At 52.8% G+C, this 18,105-nt stretch overlaps 1 protein-coding gene across 2 annotated transcripts in view; it reads left to right on the forward strand.

The window, feature by feature from the left end:
- The window catches only part of LOXL2 (lysyl oxidase like 2), a 90,859-nt gene that overhangs the window by 42,888 nt on the left and 29,866 nt on the right, over positions 1–18,105 (forward strand). For both annotated transcript variants that reach the window (XM_077868830.1, XM_077868831.1), the window contains exons 4-5: positions 8,626–8,837; positions 14,929–15,151. In XM_077868830.1, the coding sequence (XP_077724956.1) occupies positions 8,626–8,837; positions 14,929–15,151 (435 nt within the window). The remainder of the gene's footprint in view (positions 1–8,625; positions 8,838–14,928; positions 15,152–18,105) is intronic.

Below are 18,105 nucleotides of genomic sequence, written 5' to 3' on the forward strand. Positions count from 1 at the left end.
AGATGATTTCTGTCAAAGTGCTTAGCAGACTATAAAGTGCTACAGTAGGTTAGCCCTGCAGATTCACCAGCCTTGGTTCACGGCATCCAGAAAATTCAGGCAGTCTCAGTTCTCCAGAACTCTCTCACAGATCCAGTCTCTGTGACACAGACTGTACTGTCCCATCTAGCTGTATAGCCCGTTTCAGACCCCCAGAGTTGAAGGCAGGACCCCTGAGTTCCAGTCTGGTGGAGTCTGAGACTTGCAGCTGGGTGTCCGGGGTGCCTGACCCTTCCTGGGTCTCTGGACACCTCACCGTCAAACAGCATTCTCATAAGGCCAATGAATCAGAGGCCAGTCCTCAAAACCTTCTCAAAAAGAGGCAAGCAGGAGCAAATTCTGAAATGCAAAATACTCGTGCTTCCAAGCAAACGGATCTTTTTTTTAAACCTAGGAAACAGAGCCCCAACTAAACCTCCCAGGATTTCAGAGGCTCTTAACTTGAGAGGCTTTGTTTCCTGTCTGTGGCACTGGACAAGTTGGAAAAAGCATTAGATAAGAAGAGATTACAAATCCAGATGCCCTCCTGAGTCAACTTCTCTACTCAGGCTGTTTTGCACATTGCTAAGTCATGTGCTCATAGAAGGGCTCAAGGCTGGAGCCGTGTGCTGTGAGATCAGGGAACATACAGATCTTTTCCTTTTCTTCACCTTCCCACACCACCTTCTTACGTACCCATTTTTTAAAGGCTCTTTTGCGAGGTGGTTAGGTTACCAGAACTGATTGGAAACCCCCAGGCCATGAGATTTAGGTGTGGCCCATCCCTTAAGTGGCCTCCAAGCCTCAGTTCCTCTTTGTGACAGCAGGCAGCCCCGAGATCTGCAGAGGCCAACAGAGGGCCATAGAGGACATTGCTGGGAGAATCTGGTACCCCTCCCCTCCACACTTTCACATCCTTCTGGAAGGACCCTGAGACCTGAAGAAAGCTCTTTCTTCTCTTAACCGCAGGAACAGAGGCTGGTGGGAATTCTTAAAATTCCAGGAGTCCTGGTTTGTCAGCTGCCAGAATGCTTCAAGTTTTCCCCCTCGGCAGCAGTCTTATCTCACCAGCATCTGGGGCCTCTAGGAAGGTCTGAGAGCTTTCCAGCCAAAAGTTTGACCCCTTGCCCATTCCCCACCGCCCCGGCCACCAGAGAGCGGGTGCAACAGGTTGTACTGGGTAGTTTCAGAAAGAAAAGGGGTCTGTTCTCATCTTGGTGCAATTTTGAAGGTGAGAGTCCCTCCAAACCTAAATGTAGTCCTGCTTCTTCCCTGATGGTCGCAGGATGCCTGGACGGGCTCCCTCTGTGGTAGGAGGAGAAATGGTAGCAAGTAGGCAGTTCGTGCCAGACTCTCCCACAGGGAGTAAGGAGCTATGGTGGAAGCCCAGAGCCTCTGAATCCCCCGTCTTGCTGACCTGTTGAGCTGGGCCATCACATTAGCTGTCCTGGGTTTGTCCTGTAGCTCACAGGGAGTTTGGGCAAAAGGATGTATGTATAAGATCCTGTCTGGTGTTAACATTCCATGATTCTATTTATTGAATCTCTATGTGGTCAGGACTTGCCAGCCACCACAAGGACACAAAAATTCTAAGGGGGCACCTGGGTGGCTCAGTCGATTGAGCATCTGTCTTTGGCTCAGGTCATAGTCCCAGGGTCCTGGGATCGAGTCCCATATCGAGCCCCACATTGGGCTCCTCATCGGGCTCCACAGGGAGCCCGCTTCTCCTGCCCCCTGCTCCCCCCCGCCCCGTGCTCTCTGGTGAGCGCTCACTCTCTCTCTCTGTCAAATAAATAAGATCTTTTTAAAAAAAATAAAAGAAGATTAAAAATAAATATAGTTCTAGGGTGACCTATTTTCCTGACTAAAAATAGGTCAGAGCATCTGAAAAGCAAAAGGGCATTTATGCAGGTAACAGAACAAAATATTTGAAATTGTGTGCATCCTGACAAATCTGGGAACCTGATTCCTGGCTGGGGTGTGGCTCACACAACTTTTTGAAAAGCATCAATATTATTATAATTGTGTGAGAGGTGAAATAAGTAAGTAAACAACATCATACTTACCTGTTAGAAGAAATAAATAAGTAGCATTATAATTTATCTTGGATGAAATAAATGGATGGATAGCATGTACTCAGAGTTCGAACATATGAATCGGATGGGACATCTGTGGCAGTTTGGAGAGGGAGAGAACAGAGAATATGGGAGATTATATATGGAAAGGAGGCAAGATGGGAGAAGCGGGCAGGAGAAAGACTCATTGCCCTGGTTGGGGGATCCATTCTGTAGAGTGGCCCAGTGGTGTGAGTAGGGTGGGGCTGCAGTGCACCAAGGAGTTCAAATGAGTCACTTCAACCATGCGGGAGGGGTCAGTGCCAAGGACTCCCTCCCACTGGATCCCCAGGAGTCTGTTGCTAAGGTAGCTGGACTGTATCTGGCCATGTGTTCATTTGATACATTTTAATAGAGCACCAGACACTATGCCAGGCAGTGGGAATAAAGAGATTGATGGGGTGGACAGCCTTGCCTTCCTGGAGATTCCAGTCTAGTAGTAAAGGACAGTTCCACAAATTGTTACTTCGTTACCATGGTGACAATTTACCCTGAGTAGCAGTAGGGACCCCAGCTGGGAGGCTGGCCCAGGACTTGGCTGGTCTGTGGCCTCAGCCCCCCTGCTGGAACAGGTGTCCTGCCAGCTTCCTGCAGACGGCAGAGCTTGCTTGTTCTCCAAAGAAGCAGTCTCTGTTACCTACCCCAGTGCTTTCTGGTTGGAAAATGAAATACAGAGCGTTCGATTTTCCAGCAGCCTTGTGAGGCTCTTGATTTATAGGAGGAAGGCCCAGACAGACTGCTGTTTTTTTCCTCTGGTGGCTCAGAATGATCTCAGCTCCCCACACCACCCCCACCCGAGTGCTGTCCATCACATGGAGCGGAGGAGCAGAAATCACCGCAATGCCTTTTCTCTTCTACTTCATCCTTCTGACCCAGTAGAAGTCACTGGATAGAGAATGTTGCTTCTGACTTAGCTCTTTACTCTGTGAATTCCTGATTTGATCATCAAAAGGAGACAATTACAGTGTGGCTAGATTCTTCTACTACAATTCACCTCATGTGTTGACAGATGATACCCACTTAACTCAACCATCTAGATGTGTGCTGAGGGTCAGATCAGCTTTTGGTTCAGCTCATTAACTGCCTTAGCATCAGATTGTGAGAGGAAAGGTAGGGTGATAATAGCCTAGATGACAAGGGAGCGCATGGAGAAAGTGTAGACTTCTGCTCGTCCATCCATAAGTCACACAAGTAGTGCTTATGCTATGAAGAGAGAGGCAAGTGCTGCCTCGTTTATTTTGCATTAAACAAAGAATAAAGGGAGTCTTTATTACATTTTTGGCTTGGGAGCTCAATGTTCAGCTAAGATAAATTCCTGTAATTGGATTTTTAAAAATTACTATTGGTTCACTCCAAAAATATTTGAGGACCCACTATGTGTCATGTCTGGCACTGGGAGCCATGGGCAATACAGAAATGAATAAGGCCCAATCCTGCCTTTAGGAACTCACGAATCAATGAGGTGGCAAAAACGCAGGGAAAGAAAAATAGTAATAATACAAGATAGGATAAGTCAAGGACTAACTAACCGAGTGACTCAGAAAGCAAATGCGAGGGGAATAAAGAGATCAGATCTCTGGGGACCAGATATTTGGGGAAGGGGGCTTTGTGAAAGAGATGGTATTGTGTCTTTCCTCCTCTGTCATGAATGACAGAGAGACTTGCCTGTCTGGTTGGCCCGTGTGTCCCAGGGCCTCACACGGTGCCTGGGTTGTAGTACCACTCAACAAACATTTTTCAAATGTATGAATGAGATATTGTCCCTGAGGTCAATGGGACTCAGAGAGAAGGAAGAGAGAATTGCCGGGAGGTTGAATGCTGGGCTTTCAGGAGTGATATCCATGGCAGTGAGAGAAGGTCGCTGGCTGGAAAAAGGGAAGGGAAGGGGTGTTATGGATTAGAGCAGGATGCCTAAGGCCTGGGAGCCATGGGAAAGCTTGGTGCAAGACATGACTACGCAGTGGGCAAGGTGGATGACTGTGCCGCTGGTGTGTGAGGTGGACCGGGTCAGCAATTCCTCCACAGTGGGGAGACACTCAGCCCGTGTGAGATGCCAGCTAGTCATTTCACGTCCACAGTTCTCATTGCCATCTGACTGGCAAATGGAGGTGGGAAGGAGACAGTGATGGAAGGCTAGACGAGGTGTTGCTGAGTGGCTGGACGGTAGGTGTGAGGAGGGGCAGGTGCAGAAGGCAGGTGAGGCTTGTGGTCTGCAAGCTGGAATGGCGGAAGCCTGACTTGGTGAGCGGAGAAAAGGTTGAGGGTATCTTGGATGTATTTGGTTTGAGGTGCTAAGGAAGGTGCCAAGCTAGTAGTTGGGAAAATGGATCTCTGTTCTGGAGGGCCAGTTTTTGAAATAGCTGAATAAAGACAGCTCAGAGCTAGAAAGCAAGATGCAGGAAGTGTTCACAGTAGAGGGATGAGGCTTGCTTAGCAAGCAGAAATTATGTGGAACTGACCAGCCATGCACTCTCATTGGGAGGACTGTGTCCTCGCGTATCCCGCCACCACGTATCCTTCCTCCTGGACACCTCTCCTGGGATGCCTTCTCAGGTGGGGAGCCCTGGGCTGATATTCAACAACAGCTTCTCGAGCAGAGGGAAGGAAGATAATTGGGCTAAGATGGGGCCCTTACGAACACACCTCCCAGCTGACAGACTTTGCACCTAGTACCGAGTTTTCAAATTGTGAAGGGACATCCTTGTCGTCTGGCTTGCCTTGCCTCCCCCTACTGTAGCTTTACCTGATGCAATCTTCAACTCGACTTTCAAAATCGGTGATTTTTCCTCCTTGGCGACAGCCCCAGATGGTCACATTGTGGAATTTTTGCAAGTCATTCACAGATGCTGCAAAAGTGAAATGTCCTGCAGGCACAAGACTGGGAATCCTGCCCCGGTGCTCCTTGACCAGCCTTTCTTTCCACCAGCTCACTGGCTGAAGCAAGGCAGGTCCTGACCTCCCTGCACCTTGACTTTCCCTTTTGGACGTGGGTGATCATCACTCCCAAGGCTCGAGCCCTGCTGGGGATGAGATGAGTTCTCAGTAGCACAAGTTTAGAAGGTTCTCTGAATTTCTTGGAGGGAGGCCTTTTTGGAGACCTGGGTAAACTCTTAGCTCTGGCAAGAGACAGCATTCAGACTTTCATTTTAATTTGAAAATGTGCCAGATGCATTACAAGCTTCTGGCCCAAAAGGGTTTAATATATAACCGGTAAGTCAAGAGAGCCCTTTGTTAGGAAAGAAAAACATGTCTGTGTTTTAGTGGTTCACATCTTCTCTTCTCTTTTGGAGTTGAACTTCTGAGAAAAAAAAATCTAACTCTTGTGGTGATGGAAGAGATTCCACAGCGGTGAAGTAAGGAGGGAAGTTCTGTGTGTATGTGTGTGTTTTCCTGCACAGAAGTCTCTGAGAGGCCTATGTGAGCTAGTTAGCTAGCAGTGAGCCTTGAATGTGCGCCACGAAGGGTTTCCCTGCTGCCCTCTGGCTGGAGTCCAGGCGCAGCTGGGAGGCAGCCCCTCTCTCACGCAGGCTCGGGTCTGACTCATGGCTCCTCCCCACTGGAGCACAGGACGGACTTTAGACGTGTAGGCCCCAAAGGGACCACCCAGAAAGCTGAGCTCCTGGCTCTGCCCCGTGTGGGTCTACTCTGTACCTTGTGCTGGACAGGGCATGGGTAGGAGGGCAGAGACCAGTGGTCACCAGTCCAGAGTCCAAACTCAGTCTTCACCCTTGTTTACCTACTTATTGGCTGTGTGAACTTGGAGAATTGTGAAGTCTTGCCAAGTTCTCTCATTTTTCACCTGGAACATGAGTGTACCATTGCCCTGCTCCTAGATTGTCATGGGAATTGAGGGACCACAGAGCCTGACGTGGTCATGAGTTGGTTGGTTGGTGTTTGGTAAGTGAGAGCCCTTGAAGTTTTTGTTATTCAGGGAAGAGACAGGGTCCTGTGGTTGGGGCATAGAGAGGAAGCCTGGTCCATCGAGGGCAGAGACTGTATTTTGTTGAGTGAATGAATGAAGTGAATTTGAGCCTGATGGAATGAGAAGGAGTTGGTTGCATGAGGGAGAAAAGAAGACATTCCATTTTGAGGGAACAACCCTGACCACTTTTCTAAGGCTTTGGAGAGAACAAGGCCCTCTGGACTTCTCCTGCACCGCATAGGTGCACAAATAGACTCACGCTCCAGACACACACAGAGATACACAGCATCATACACACCACACACACACACACACACACACACACACACACACACACACACTGTGTACACACAGTGATTTGGTGGGAGAATAAGGACAAGGACGCCTCACTCTAGCACTTTCTCTTCTCCAAGCCTCATTTCCCACATCCTCGAGCCCACCTGGCTCCCCCTCACTGTCATACTTCTGCAGAAGAGATGCCACCTTGCATCAAGATAAGGGTACAGGAGTCCACTGTGTCCCGTCTCCCACTGTGGTAGCTGGGGTGCTGAGGGTCACATTTTACATCTCCACATAGTGAGCCTGTGCTGCTGACCCAGGGAGGGAGGGGCGGGGAGCGGGGGGCAGGGGAGTAGGGTAGGGAAGGATCTGTGAATTTAACAAAGTCCGCCTGGGCTGCCTGCCCTGTGGAGTCACAGGGCTGGTGCCTCTGGGGTAACTTTCCTTCTGGGCTTCGTGCATTGCATGCTGGAATTCCAGCCCCGCCTCCCGAGGTGGGAAGAGGCAGGAGGGGGCTGGTCCACAGGCTGGTCCAGAGCTCAGGCCCTCTCTTGGCTTGCCCCTGTCCACGTGTCTTGATGGCACAGGTCCTGTGGCCTGAATGGAGGCTGTCAAGCAATCCCGGATTGCTGGCAAACGCAGTCTTGCCCCTGGCGCTTTCATTCCTCTCTGCGTGGAAAGGAACCAGGGCCAAATGCCATCACTCCCGGCCCACATACTTTCCACTGCCTTGCCAGGCTGCTGAAACAGGGCCTGCCTTTGCACCCTAAAGCCAGGGTAAGGAGGCATGAATCCCTGGGCACCCAAATAATGGTTCTGTTCAACCTCGTGGTTCATTTGCATCCTGGCTGGACAGGAGCTTAGGCACTCGATTGCCAGGATCGTCTCTGCAGGCACCCCTGCCCGGCCCCACCCTCCTCCCCCTTGGCCCGGCTCAGAGAGCTCACACTGCACTCCCTGCTTCTAGGTGGTTCGTGGGAGATTATAACAGAGTCAACAGCCAGTTTTCTTATCTGGAAAAATGGGAGGACAATAGCTCTGAACCACCTCACTCTGTTATTTGAAGATTAAGTAAGAGAATGCACATAAAACACTGCTGTGGGGCTCACATATGGAGGCTGCTACTGTTATATTGCAGTTAACCATATCTGAGTATAGATTTTGGGCTGTGGATGATGAGTTATGACTGGCTATGGGCACCTCACTAAGTAATTTGGGCATGATTTTATGGTCAAGGGATAAGATCACTCTGTTTTAGGAAGAGCTCTAGTGGCTGGCCCTGTAGCTCATAGATGAAGAGGGGATGGAGGCAGGGACCCAGGGAGCCTTGCAAGAGCTCGTGGTGGTCCCATAGGGCAGGTGCAGAAAGAGGAGGAGAGATTCCAGAGGGAGCTTCCATAGTGTCTGGGGGCACAGATATGACTAACGCCAGGTGCCCCCCCATTCCTCCCATCCAGCTTGGCCTCTCGAGGCCCCTTGTCTTCCTGCCAAATCCCTGGGCCTCTGGGGCAAGGACATTGCCACTCAGTGTCAGAGGTATGGGGAAGAGAGCCCATGATGCATTGCGGCAAGAGTCCCCCCCCCCTCCCCAAGCCCAGCCGCTTCCACCTGTCGGGGTCCTAACTCTTTTGTCACTGCCTTGGAAAGATGGATGGGGGTGGAGGTGGGAGTGGGGGTGAGGAGAGGGCTTTCCAAGCGCCTCAGGTCATTTGGAATCTTTCCTTTCCTTGCTACAGCCCAGTGACCATGGCCATCCCTACCCCTTGAGTCCCTACACAAACCTCTCCAAGCCCTACCTCTTCTCTCCTGGGATTTTCTCACTGCCGAGCACCAACACCAATGCCAGGGGATGAAGCAGCATCCAAGATGGCACCACCAGCCTTAGGATGGCCAAGGCTCATCCGCCTGACACTTCAATTTTCCTGAAAGCTTCGGGGGGAGACAAACACATACAGGCACACGTGTGCACACAGACATGCTTTGGAGTAAAATTCGAAATCCAAATTATTTTTAAGATAGAACTTGAAAATCTAAAGAGCATGTCCTCTCTTCTGCACTTATTTTGAAAACCCACAGAAGGAGGCTGCTGCACTGTGCTCTCCGGGCTCTCTGTAGGATGTCGGTGAAGCTGCTGAGGTCCTCGGGCCCCTCTCGGATGGCTCCTGGCCTCTCCTGCTCCCCCTGCACCCCTGCTCTGCGGGCTCTGAGGGCAGAGTGTCTGGCCTGTGGGGCGCCCCTCCATGGCCAGACCAGGCAAGTAACCCCTCTCCTTCTGTGCCTCCTGCTTCCCAGAACTTGAACATCCAGGTGGAGGACATCCGGATCCGAGCCATCCTGTCCGCCTACCGCAAGCGCACTCCCGTGACAGAGGGCTATGTAGAGGTGAAGGATGGCAAGACCTGGAAGCAGATCTGTGACAAGCATTGGACAGCCAAGAATTCCCGCGTGGTCTGCGGCATGTTTGGCTTCCCCGGGGAGAAGACGTACAACGCCAAAGTGTACAAGTAAGGGGACTGCTCAAGCCCCGGCTTCCTGGGCTCTTGCCCTGCCTTGCTAAGCATCACCTCCTGGAGTGCCTCTGCCCCATGCAAAGCAGAGTCCTTCCTGTCCCACGTCGCGGCAGGCCCACCAGTGACCCCCTCCAGCAAGCCTGCCCTTGAGAAACTCCTGCTCCTGTGGGAGACAGACCCCAAGAGCATGACAAAGGGAGGCTGAGGGGACTATTAGGGCAGAGATGAAGTGCAAGGTGCTCCAGCCTGGAAAAATCCCACTGTCTCAGTGCAGAGGCTCATGACCACGGGGGCTGGACAAGGATAGTAATAGCCAGGCCAGGCAGGGCAAGGGCAGGCCCGATTTGAGAAGACATGTCTGCTTTTCCTCACTAAATGATTATTCGGAGAAACCTTTCAGCGACTGTCAGGAAATTGAAAAATGGTTCGATTTGACTCACACCCGTCCCGGTTAAACCTTACAGTTCCCGTTATGGTTTCCAAAGTTAGTGTCTCCGGGGGGAAGGAGGGAGATACTAATGGGACTTGGAGTGACCTGCCCCAAGGGGTGTCCAGTGAAGGAATTTGGGCCTGTGCCAGGCTGGCTGCTGGTGTACTCTGGTTGGTGCGGGGTCTTCTTCTCTCTTCTTTTTAATTTTTAAAAAAATTTTTAAAAAGATTTTATTTATTCACGAGAGACACAGTGAGAGAGGCAGAGACATAGGCAGGGAGAAGCAGGCTCCCTGCAGGGAACCTGATGCAGGACTCAATCCCAGGACTCCAGGATCATGACCTGAGCGAAAGGCAGATGCTCAATCACTGAGCCACCCAGGGGCCCCTCTTCTTCTCTCTTCCTATTAATGGCAGTGACGTCTGTTTCTGAGTGCTCACTGTGTGGAAGGCTCGGCTCCTAGTCATCGAACTCTCATGGCACCAGAAGTAGGGGATCTGCTTCAGAGTCAAAGAAAGAAAGTCAGAGAGCCATGCTAGAACTAGAATCCAAACGCAGGTCTCTAGCTTTGAGAGGAGTGGGGACCAAGCCTAGCTCTCCTTCCAGATCCTCCATGGGCTTGTCCTGGCCACTTTTGGTTAGAGCTCCCAATCCACTGCAGGGGTGAGCACTGGCAGCAGGGCAGGCTCACAACACCCCTAGGGGTAATCACAGTGTCGATTCCCACCCCCATCCTCCACCGCCCCAGACACAGCCCAAACCTTCCTGGTTACACAGGGCAGCTGGGAGGTGGAGTGGTCTCAGGCCTCTGAGTCTTTGGACAACTCCCGCCAGCTGGTCAGCTCCATCCCTGGGGACACCTTCTCAGCTTTTCAGACCCATTGGAGCCAAGAAAAGCAAACCCCACCCCTGGCTGGCCCTACCACAGCCCCCAGCCTGGTGACAGATCTGAGCCGAGTCCTAGAAGTGGGAAGGCTGCCATCGGACCAAGGCCAGGCAGCGCGTGGCTTGTTCAGATGGCATTTGAAAACTATCTCCCCAACTGAGGACAGCCCTGAGTCCTCATCCTGCTTTCAAGGAGGGGTCTCAGCTCTGTTTTGGCAGCTGTTCCCTGGGCGATCCTCTCTAAGCTCCTTCCATCCCTGCCCCTGTGTCTGGCTTCCCTTTTCAAACTGGGACAGGAAAGGGCCCCAAGGGCTGGGAGGCATCCAAGGCGGCGGCGGTGGATGGTGTTCTCAGCCAAGTTGGGAGATGATTAACTGCTGCTGCTGCAAACCAGCTCTGAGGCCTGACCTCTAGCTGGAGAGGGTATGGAGGGGCAGGAAGGCGGGCGGTAAACCTTGTAGGCTGGTTTTATCTTAGCCACTGAGACTCAGCTGACAATTAGGTCCCAAAAGAGAAAGGCACGCTGGGGGACGTTTCTGCCTCCATGGTGCTGTTGGGGGCTGTGATGGCAGCCGGCTGGACGAAGCCGTTAGTGATGAGCTGGGACTTCCAGGGCACGTGGCGGCCTCAGACATCACCTGGTCCAAGCCTTGGTCTGCATAGAAGGAGATGCAGGCCTGCAGGGCAGGGGGCTCGGGGGTCACAGGGCCCACCTACTGGGGCCCGCAGGGGAGCCCAGGTGTGTTCTCCACTCTGCTGCTGCCACGTTCAGCCCCAGCTCCTGCTCTGCTCTGCCCCAGAGGCAGGGCCTGGCTGCATGGGGTGGCCCCCACCACAGGCTGGCTGTTAAGTCTGGGAGCCGGGGAAGGGCAGGGCTGGGAACCGGGGGTCAGACAGCCATGCTTAGTGGCACCGGACGGCAGAGGTGTGGGAGCCGAGCGAGGGCCACCCTGCATGGTTCCTGAATCTGCACCTTCTAGTGGCATCTTTCCCTCGCTCCCTTCGGCCCTTCCTGCAGCCTGATCCTGCTGTTGCTGACAACCCTCACTCTCAGGGAGACCCTTCACCCTAGGAAGGAGATTGTTTTCAAAGTGATTCTCTCTCTGGTGGGGTTAGCCATCTCCAAGTAGCTACCAGGTCCAAAGGAGCTTCGCAACCTTAGATGTTCACCTGGACAGCACCTGAGGCCTCTCCCCTCTTGCTCTGTCTGCTAACTGGCACGCTCAGGGGCTTCGGTTATCTCAGGGGGGCCTTGACCACAGCTCTTCATCAGAGCCTCTCTGCCCACCACCCTCCCCGCGCCAGGTGGTTCCTGCATGTCCCTTGGACTCCACGCACCAACAGGGTCGCCGAGAGTGGAGTCATTTTCCCCACCAAGGGCTGCTTTGCCATGAGCTGACTGCTACTCTGGTCCAGGGAACCCTAAATGCCCCTTGGAGCTAATGAAGCCCAAGTTTCAGGGCCCCATTCTTGGGGTCAGGAGCATTTTGTGGCCATTTCTTTCCTTAAATCAGGACCCCAGTGTTGACACTGATTAATTGATATGAGCTCACTAAGCTGAGATTCTGCATCGAATGTTGGAGTTAGGAAGAGTTACCAAGAGTTGGTGGGTTGGCTGAAACATGGACCAGAGTGTGGCCCACCGTGAGCGGAATGGAATTGTCTGATCTCCTTGGTTTCATGTAGAGGAAGCAATTCAAAGGCTTGAGGAGACTGGAATGTTGGAGTGGATTTGTCATCTGAGACCTCACCCACCCTGAGAGGGTCCACTTCCCTTGTGACTGAAGAATACATTTGTAAGGGAAACTGGGGCATTCTTAAGAGCTCCCTAGTAGCTCTTCTCTGCAGGCCATATGTCACCCTAACTGCAGTGTGGGTGACTGGACCCTGGTGAGGGGGCCCCAGGTGATAGCACTCAGCCTCCCAAGGCCAGGTGGGCATGGTTCCCAGATGACAGCAGAGTCAGAGCAGTGATCAGAACAGCTAAACTCCTGCAGACCCATGACATGGGCTGCTTGATCATCCTAGAAGTGAACTGGAAGCCTACTGAATTCCCACTCCTTCTAGGTGAACAGAAAGTCTAGGTGGAGAGAACAAACTCTAACCAAAATCACCAATACAGAGAGTCACACCCTTCCACCAGTTCCGGGACCTGAGCCAGCTTACAGACCCAGGACCCTTTGAATGAAAGGGAGACTGGGTCCCCTTGAGGAAAGACCCCAACACACTGCCAAAAATTTACACTGTTAGTCAGTTTCCCAGCCTTCCCCAAAGGAAGGCCTTTTACAAAAGTTGTCCATCGGGGAAGAGGAGATCATGAGAACTTTTGTGCACACACGACTGGACACAGGCTCTGAGCAACCCTGATTCCAGGAGACTTCAAGGGTCACTACGGTTCTCCAGTCAGAGTCGGGGCACACGGAGGCCAGGCGATTGATGGAGTTTGAACTTGGGTCCATCTCACAGTAGGCCCAGTGGGTCCCTGAGCCGATCTTGTGGATCTTTCCTTGATGCTGGAATTCATAATTGGAGCAGACGTACCCAGTAGCTAGCAGAACCCCTGGCGAAGTCTGGCTTTTGCCCTGGCTGGGGAAGAACCAGGTGGCCTTTCCATTTTCAGATGCATCAGCCCCGCCAAACCTTCTTCCTGTTACCCTGCCGCAGCTATGCCCAGGCACCTCTTTCTCAAGCAGGCTTCCCCCTTGGCCCAAAGCTGCTTCTCCTTCCCATTGCTCTCCAAACACCAGGCCTCACTGGGGCTGTCCACGCATCCTCCCCAGCGCCTCGCCTGGTATCTGCACCCCCAGCCTGGCCCTGGTGAGTCACTGGGTGGGGGGAGGGCAGGCCGAAGGAGGCCTGTGGAGGGCCACGGTGCATTCCTGTGAGCTGATGTAAGAGGCAAGCAGGGCTGTTCTGGGAAAGGCGGGAGCAGTTCTGTGTTTGCTGTGGCTGCATCAGTCTATATTAAGAGCTCAGGACATCTGTTGCTGGGCGAGAGTGGTGTTCAGTGAATGCTGGAAGCAAGAGGATGTTTCAAGCCAGCGAGGCCTGGCCAATCCTCATGTAGCTGATAGCCTTCGAGTGTGTTCTCTCGCCTAACATGGAGGAGTCATGAGGAACAAGCTATAAGCACCTCCACCCACCCCCCGCCAAATGTGTTCTCCAGTCCGAGGTGGGGGAGTCCTGGGGAACAAGCAGAGGTTGTGTTTCCAAGAACAGGGGCCTTGTATCCAGGAAGTGGGGAGGAGCAGTGGTTCTTGGAATTATTAACAGCGTCCTGTAGAGTTCTTCACTGTAGGCTACAGGGATGTTGAGCACACATCCTGAATTTCCCAGGATAGTCCTTTTGCTGAAGATTCTGTGTCATTGTGCGCACAGGTACGGTAGAATTCTTACCAGTCGAAAATTTTGGTTGAGGAAAGATAAAGGCGGTGTCTGTAGGGTTTTACCTTCCTCTGTGTTCACATCCTGTTCACCCCGAGACAAAACAGAAACTTCCAGGCCCGCCCTACCAGCAGAAACAGGACCCTGCTGCTGCCCCATCCTGGGCCAGCCTGCCCCAGGATGCCCCTCCACTGGGCAGCTGGCAGCGGTGCTGTCTGGCTGGCTGGCTCTCTGTGGCATCTCACTGGTCCTGCCAAGCAGGGACAAGCACACAGACCTTACAGAGCTGGGACAGCCTGAGAGGACAGGGTGTCCTCCCTGCCCTCGTCCTTTGCAAATCCCACCATCATTCCGAGCCTAGCTCCAGCCCCAACCCTCCTCAGGTCATATCTCGTGGCGGCAACCCTGGGGAGCCCCACCTTCTCTCAGCCCCTTTGTTTCTCCTGTAACTAAGATAATCGTCATTTCTTGTACAAACACATACAAAGCCCTTCCCGTGTGCAGTTTTAATCGCTTCACAAGTGTTAACTCATTTCACTTTCCTGTCTTATAAAGGAGTTCCCATTGGCACTTCTAATTTGAAGATGGGGAAACTGAGGCACAGCAACTTTTCTGTTAACCAGTTCAAGAAAACACTTTGACTCACCTGGATCTTTATTCCGCCTTCCAAAAACATATAAACAGGAATACTTTACATGTAATACAGGCTGAGAGCTTCCCTAGGCTATGCTCTGGGGACACCATCAGCCTCATTGGCTCCCAGGGGAAGATCTGATACTGTCTGTGGCCGAATTTCATGAGCATTTTAATTTCTGGGCATATTATACTTTGATTCAGCCCAGGGGGTGATTTAAGACTTTTTGTTGCTTCTCATTGGATTTACACCTTTGACCTTGGATATCATTGGGAGAGAGTTTAATGTTTGGCTTGTTCTGCTTGTTGACACCAGCAAGAAACAACCGGTCATGTTGAAATTATGTGAAGAGGTGGGGTGAGCAACCATTCCGGTTTGCTTGGAACTGAGGGTTTCCTGGGACCAGGAGTCTTACCTGTCTTAGATCCTTTTTTATATTTTGCATTTATAGGCCTTAGTGTTAATCTCACTCCTAAACCCCTCCCCTCCTGGCATACAAGCTGCCTGAGGAAAGGAGGTCCTGCTCCCCAGAGCCCAGCGTGGCGCCCCGCATGACCGAGGTGCTCCGCGAGGGCCTGCCAACTCAGCTGGGCTCAGCTCCAGATGCATAGACCATACCCGTTTCCTTCCACCACCAGATCCCCGGAAGCCAGCACAGCTCCTGGCCCAGTGCCCCATGCCCAGCTGTGGAAGGAATGAGGTGGATGGGTGCCACGACGCCCTGGTCACCTGTCCCCTCTCACCCTTTGCAGGATGTTTGCCGCCCGGAAGAAACAGCGCTACTGGCCCTACTCCATGGACTGCACAGGCACGGAGGCTCACATCTCCAGCTGCAAGCTTGGCACTCAGGTGTCGCTGGACCCCGTGAAGAATGTCACCTGTGAGAATGGGCTGCCGGCTGTGGTGAGTTGTGTGCCTGGCCAGGTCTTCAGCCCCGACGGGCCCTCAAGATTCCGGAAAGCCTACAAGCCAGAGGTGAGGACGCAGCCGGAGGTCTGGCCCCTTGGCACGCTGGGGAGAGGGGAGGATGGCATTTCGGGGAGTGGGCGTGGATCCCCCCAGGAGAGAAGGAGAGCTGGCCCCAACCCAGACCACTTTTCTACAGGGAAGGAATGTAGGGCCGGCCCCGCCCATACATGCCACCTCTAGAGTGTGACAAGCAGCTGGGCCCGAGCCCCAAATCATCAGCACCCCCAGCTGGCCTTCCCCCATTGCTGCTCCACTCCGAGGCCAGAGTCCCCTCTGTGGAGGACACATACCGAGGAGAGGACAGCACCTCACTATCCACCATCACTAGTTCTGTGTGCTGGCTGCTGGCCTGGCGCAGAAGGCCAGGGTAGGGAGTCCTGCTTAATTCCCAGAGGAGAAGAGTGTTCTGGAACTGTCGGAAATTCAGTATAATTCCCAAAAGCATATGAACTCAGCTACAAATGTTTCCAAACATATTTTGGTTTGTTCTACAACCAAAAGGATAAAACTGCAAAAGCTTTCACCAAGACACAGAGAATGGAAACCTGTCATTCCCACGTCTGTGTCACCTGTACCCATCAGTCCCCTTCCATGTATGTCAGCAGCGCCTGTGCGTGTGTGTGCGTGTCAGGGCACTCAAGACATGTTGGTGTACATCTGCTCACATAAATAACGTCCCCATTTCCAGTGTCTGACTTCTTAGGATGAGGGAACTCTCCCGACCATGGCAGGCTTGATGCAGCCTCTGAAACAGAAGCTGCGCTTTTCTATCTTCCCTTGAAAATCATTAGGAGGAGATTCATTTTTCTTTTTCCTACTCTTCCTTTTTCCTATATTCCCCAAAGGCTCTCTGTGGTTTGCATGTTCTGGAAACTACTTACACAGGGCTGGTGGGTGGGAATGGCACACAGGAGGAGGAGAAGGAGGGGTAGGAAAGGGAGCTGCTCATTTATTAGGGAATGATTCCCTGTGCCAGATAAAACCTCGACACTCACCTGGGCAGGGGTGAGTTCCAGGTCAGCTCTGAGTACGTCAGGGTAAGAAGAGGAAGAAAGGTCGTGATGGGGACAGATGGTGTGTCCGCCGGGTCCAGGCCTTGGGGCAGGAGGAACAGCCCCTCCCCGGGCTCAAGCAACCTCATCTGGGTCTCCCTGTCTCTCCCATCTTTCCCCTCTGCCCTCTGCAGCCTCCCCTCCCTGTGAACATCTAAGGACCTGGGCGATAGCTCTCATCCAAAGGAAAGGGGAAACCCAGGCAGGAGCCAGATTGGGTGCCCCTTCCCAGGCTGGGGGTGGTGCATTTGGGCAAATGAAAAAAATCTTCAATAAAAGTTGTGAAATGAATGCTGTGAGCCCATCCATCCACGAGGGGTACGGAAACTATTTGGAGCACTTTCATAACTCTTCCGCCCCGAGGGGCCTCCACCAGGCCCACCACACAGCGCATGTGTGCAGCCAGGAGACACAGGCGCCCCCAGACGGGGCTGGCCCTCCCACAGCCCCCGCACACCCTCACTTGTCCCCCCTGCTGTATGATTTGATGGCCACATCCTTCCTACAGCCTCAACCCCAGCCTCCGAGCTTTTCTCGTGTGTCATCCAGAATACCAGACCTACTGTTTTGGAATTCCTCTTGCTGTGTGGTTTAAAGCAAAGGAATTGAATTCACACCAAAGGAATTTTAAAACAATAAAATAAAATAAAATTTTAAAAAAGGGAGTGAGGCTTACATCACATTTTCCCTTGGTTTCTTTCTTTCCTCCAGGGCCAGCTGACTAAGCTTGGCCACTGCCAGGAGGGGGTGAGGTTATTTGTCACTCTGCCTCCATTAAGCTTGGGTCATGGATGGTCTGACCCCTAATAAATGAGCAGCTACCTTTCCTACCCCTCTCTCTCCTCTTCCCATGAGCTCTTCCTAGCCACCAGCCCATGTGAGCAGTTTCCAGAACCTGGAAGCCACAGCTGCTGGTACCAGACTGCTTGGGCAGGGTGGTGGGGGAAGGGAAAGGGCAGAGCTTTGCTGCAAACAGGCTGCAGCCAGCAGGTGTCTTTGGTTTGTTTTCTAAAGCTAGACGGGTCCTCAAGCCAACCAGTGTTTTGCATACACTCCTGTCCCTTTTTTCTTCTCTCCCTAGTCCCCGGTCCAGAGAGTCCCCAAGGTCTGTAAGCCTGGGTGCTGTCGCTGTGCCCTGCCCTGCCTCGGCAGCCACGAGGCACCGTCAGTGGGGGAGAGTGATGTGGCCTAGTGGGAACCTCTGCTGGAGGATGGAGACACAGGTTCTGGTCTGACACCTCGGCCCTCAAGGTGGCTGGTGGACCCGAATGCTGATAAACACCACCTGCAGCCAGGCCACCGCGGCTGGGCCATCAGCGGGTGTGGCCTTCTGAGGACCGAGTAGGCCAGAGTGGACCAATGACTCTGGTCAGCTCCAACACACAGAACGGCTGCATAGTCACCCCGTTCCCTGTGTGTTGAATCCGATGGGCATCAACAGTAACTCAGAGCCTCAAAGCCTCCTCAGCCCGACCCCAGCACACACATGCTCAGGTGCACGCGCACACGCACACACCCACATACACACACACATGCATGCATGCACACACGTACACACACATATGAAGTTGATGCAGACCAGGGTGTGGGCAGATGGAGTCATGTGATCCAGCTTTTACCTGGTAAAATGGGATCCAGTAGGATCAAAACACTGGTGGAAGGTGGCTCCTAACACCTGTGCCATGAAATAAACCTCATAAGGGGAAGCACCCACCCTCTCTGCACACCTGGTGGGCCTGCCTCTTCCGAGGAGTCAGGATGATTTGGGCCTGGAATCGGGGGTAGCGGTAACAAGAGTAGTGGCCCCACGGGAGCCCGGTCCTGGGACACATGGTAGGTTTGACCAGCATGAGGCCCCCCGCCCCTGAGCAGTGTCCATTGTCTGAGTTCCAGCCTTCTCGGTTGGGC

The sequence above is a fragment of the Canis aureus genome, chromosome 24, assembly GCF_053574225.1.
Source record: "Canis aureus isolate CA01 chromosome 24, VMU_Caureus_v.1.0, whole genome shotgun sequence".
Lineage (NCBI taxonomy): Eukaryota > Metazoa > Chordata > Mammalia > Carnivora > Canidae > Canis > Canis aureus.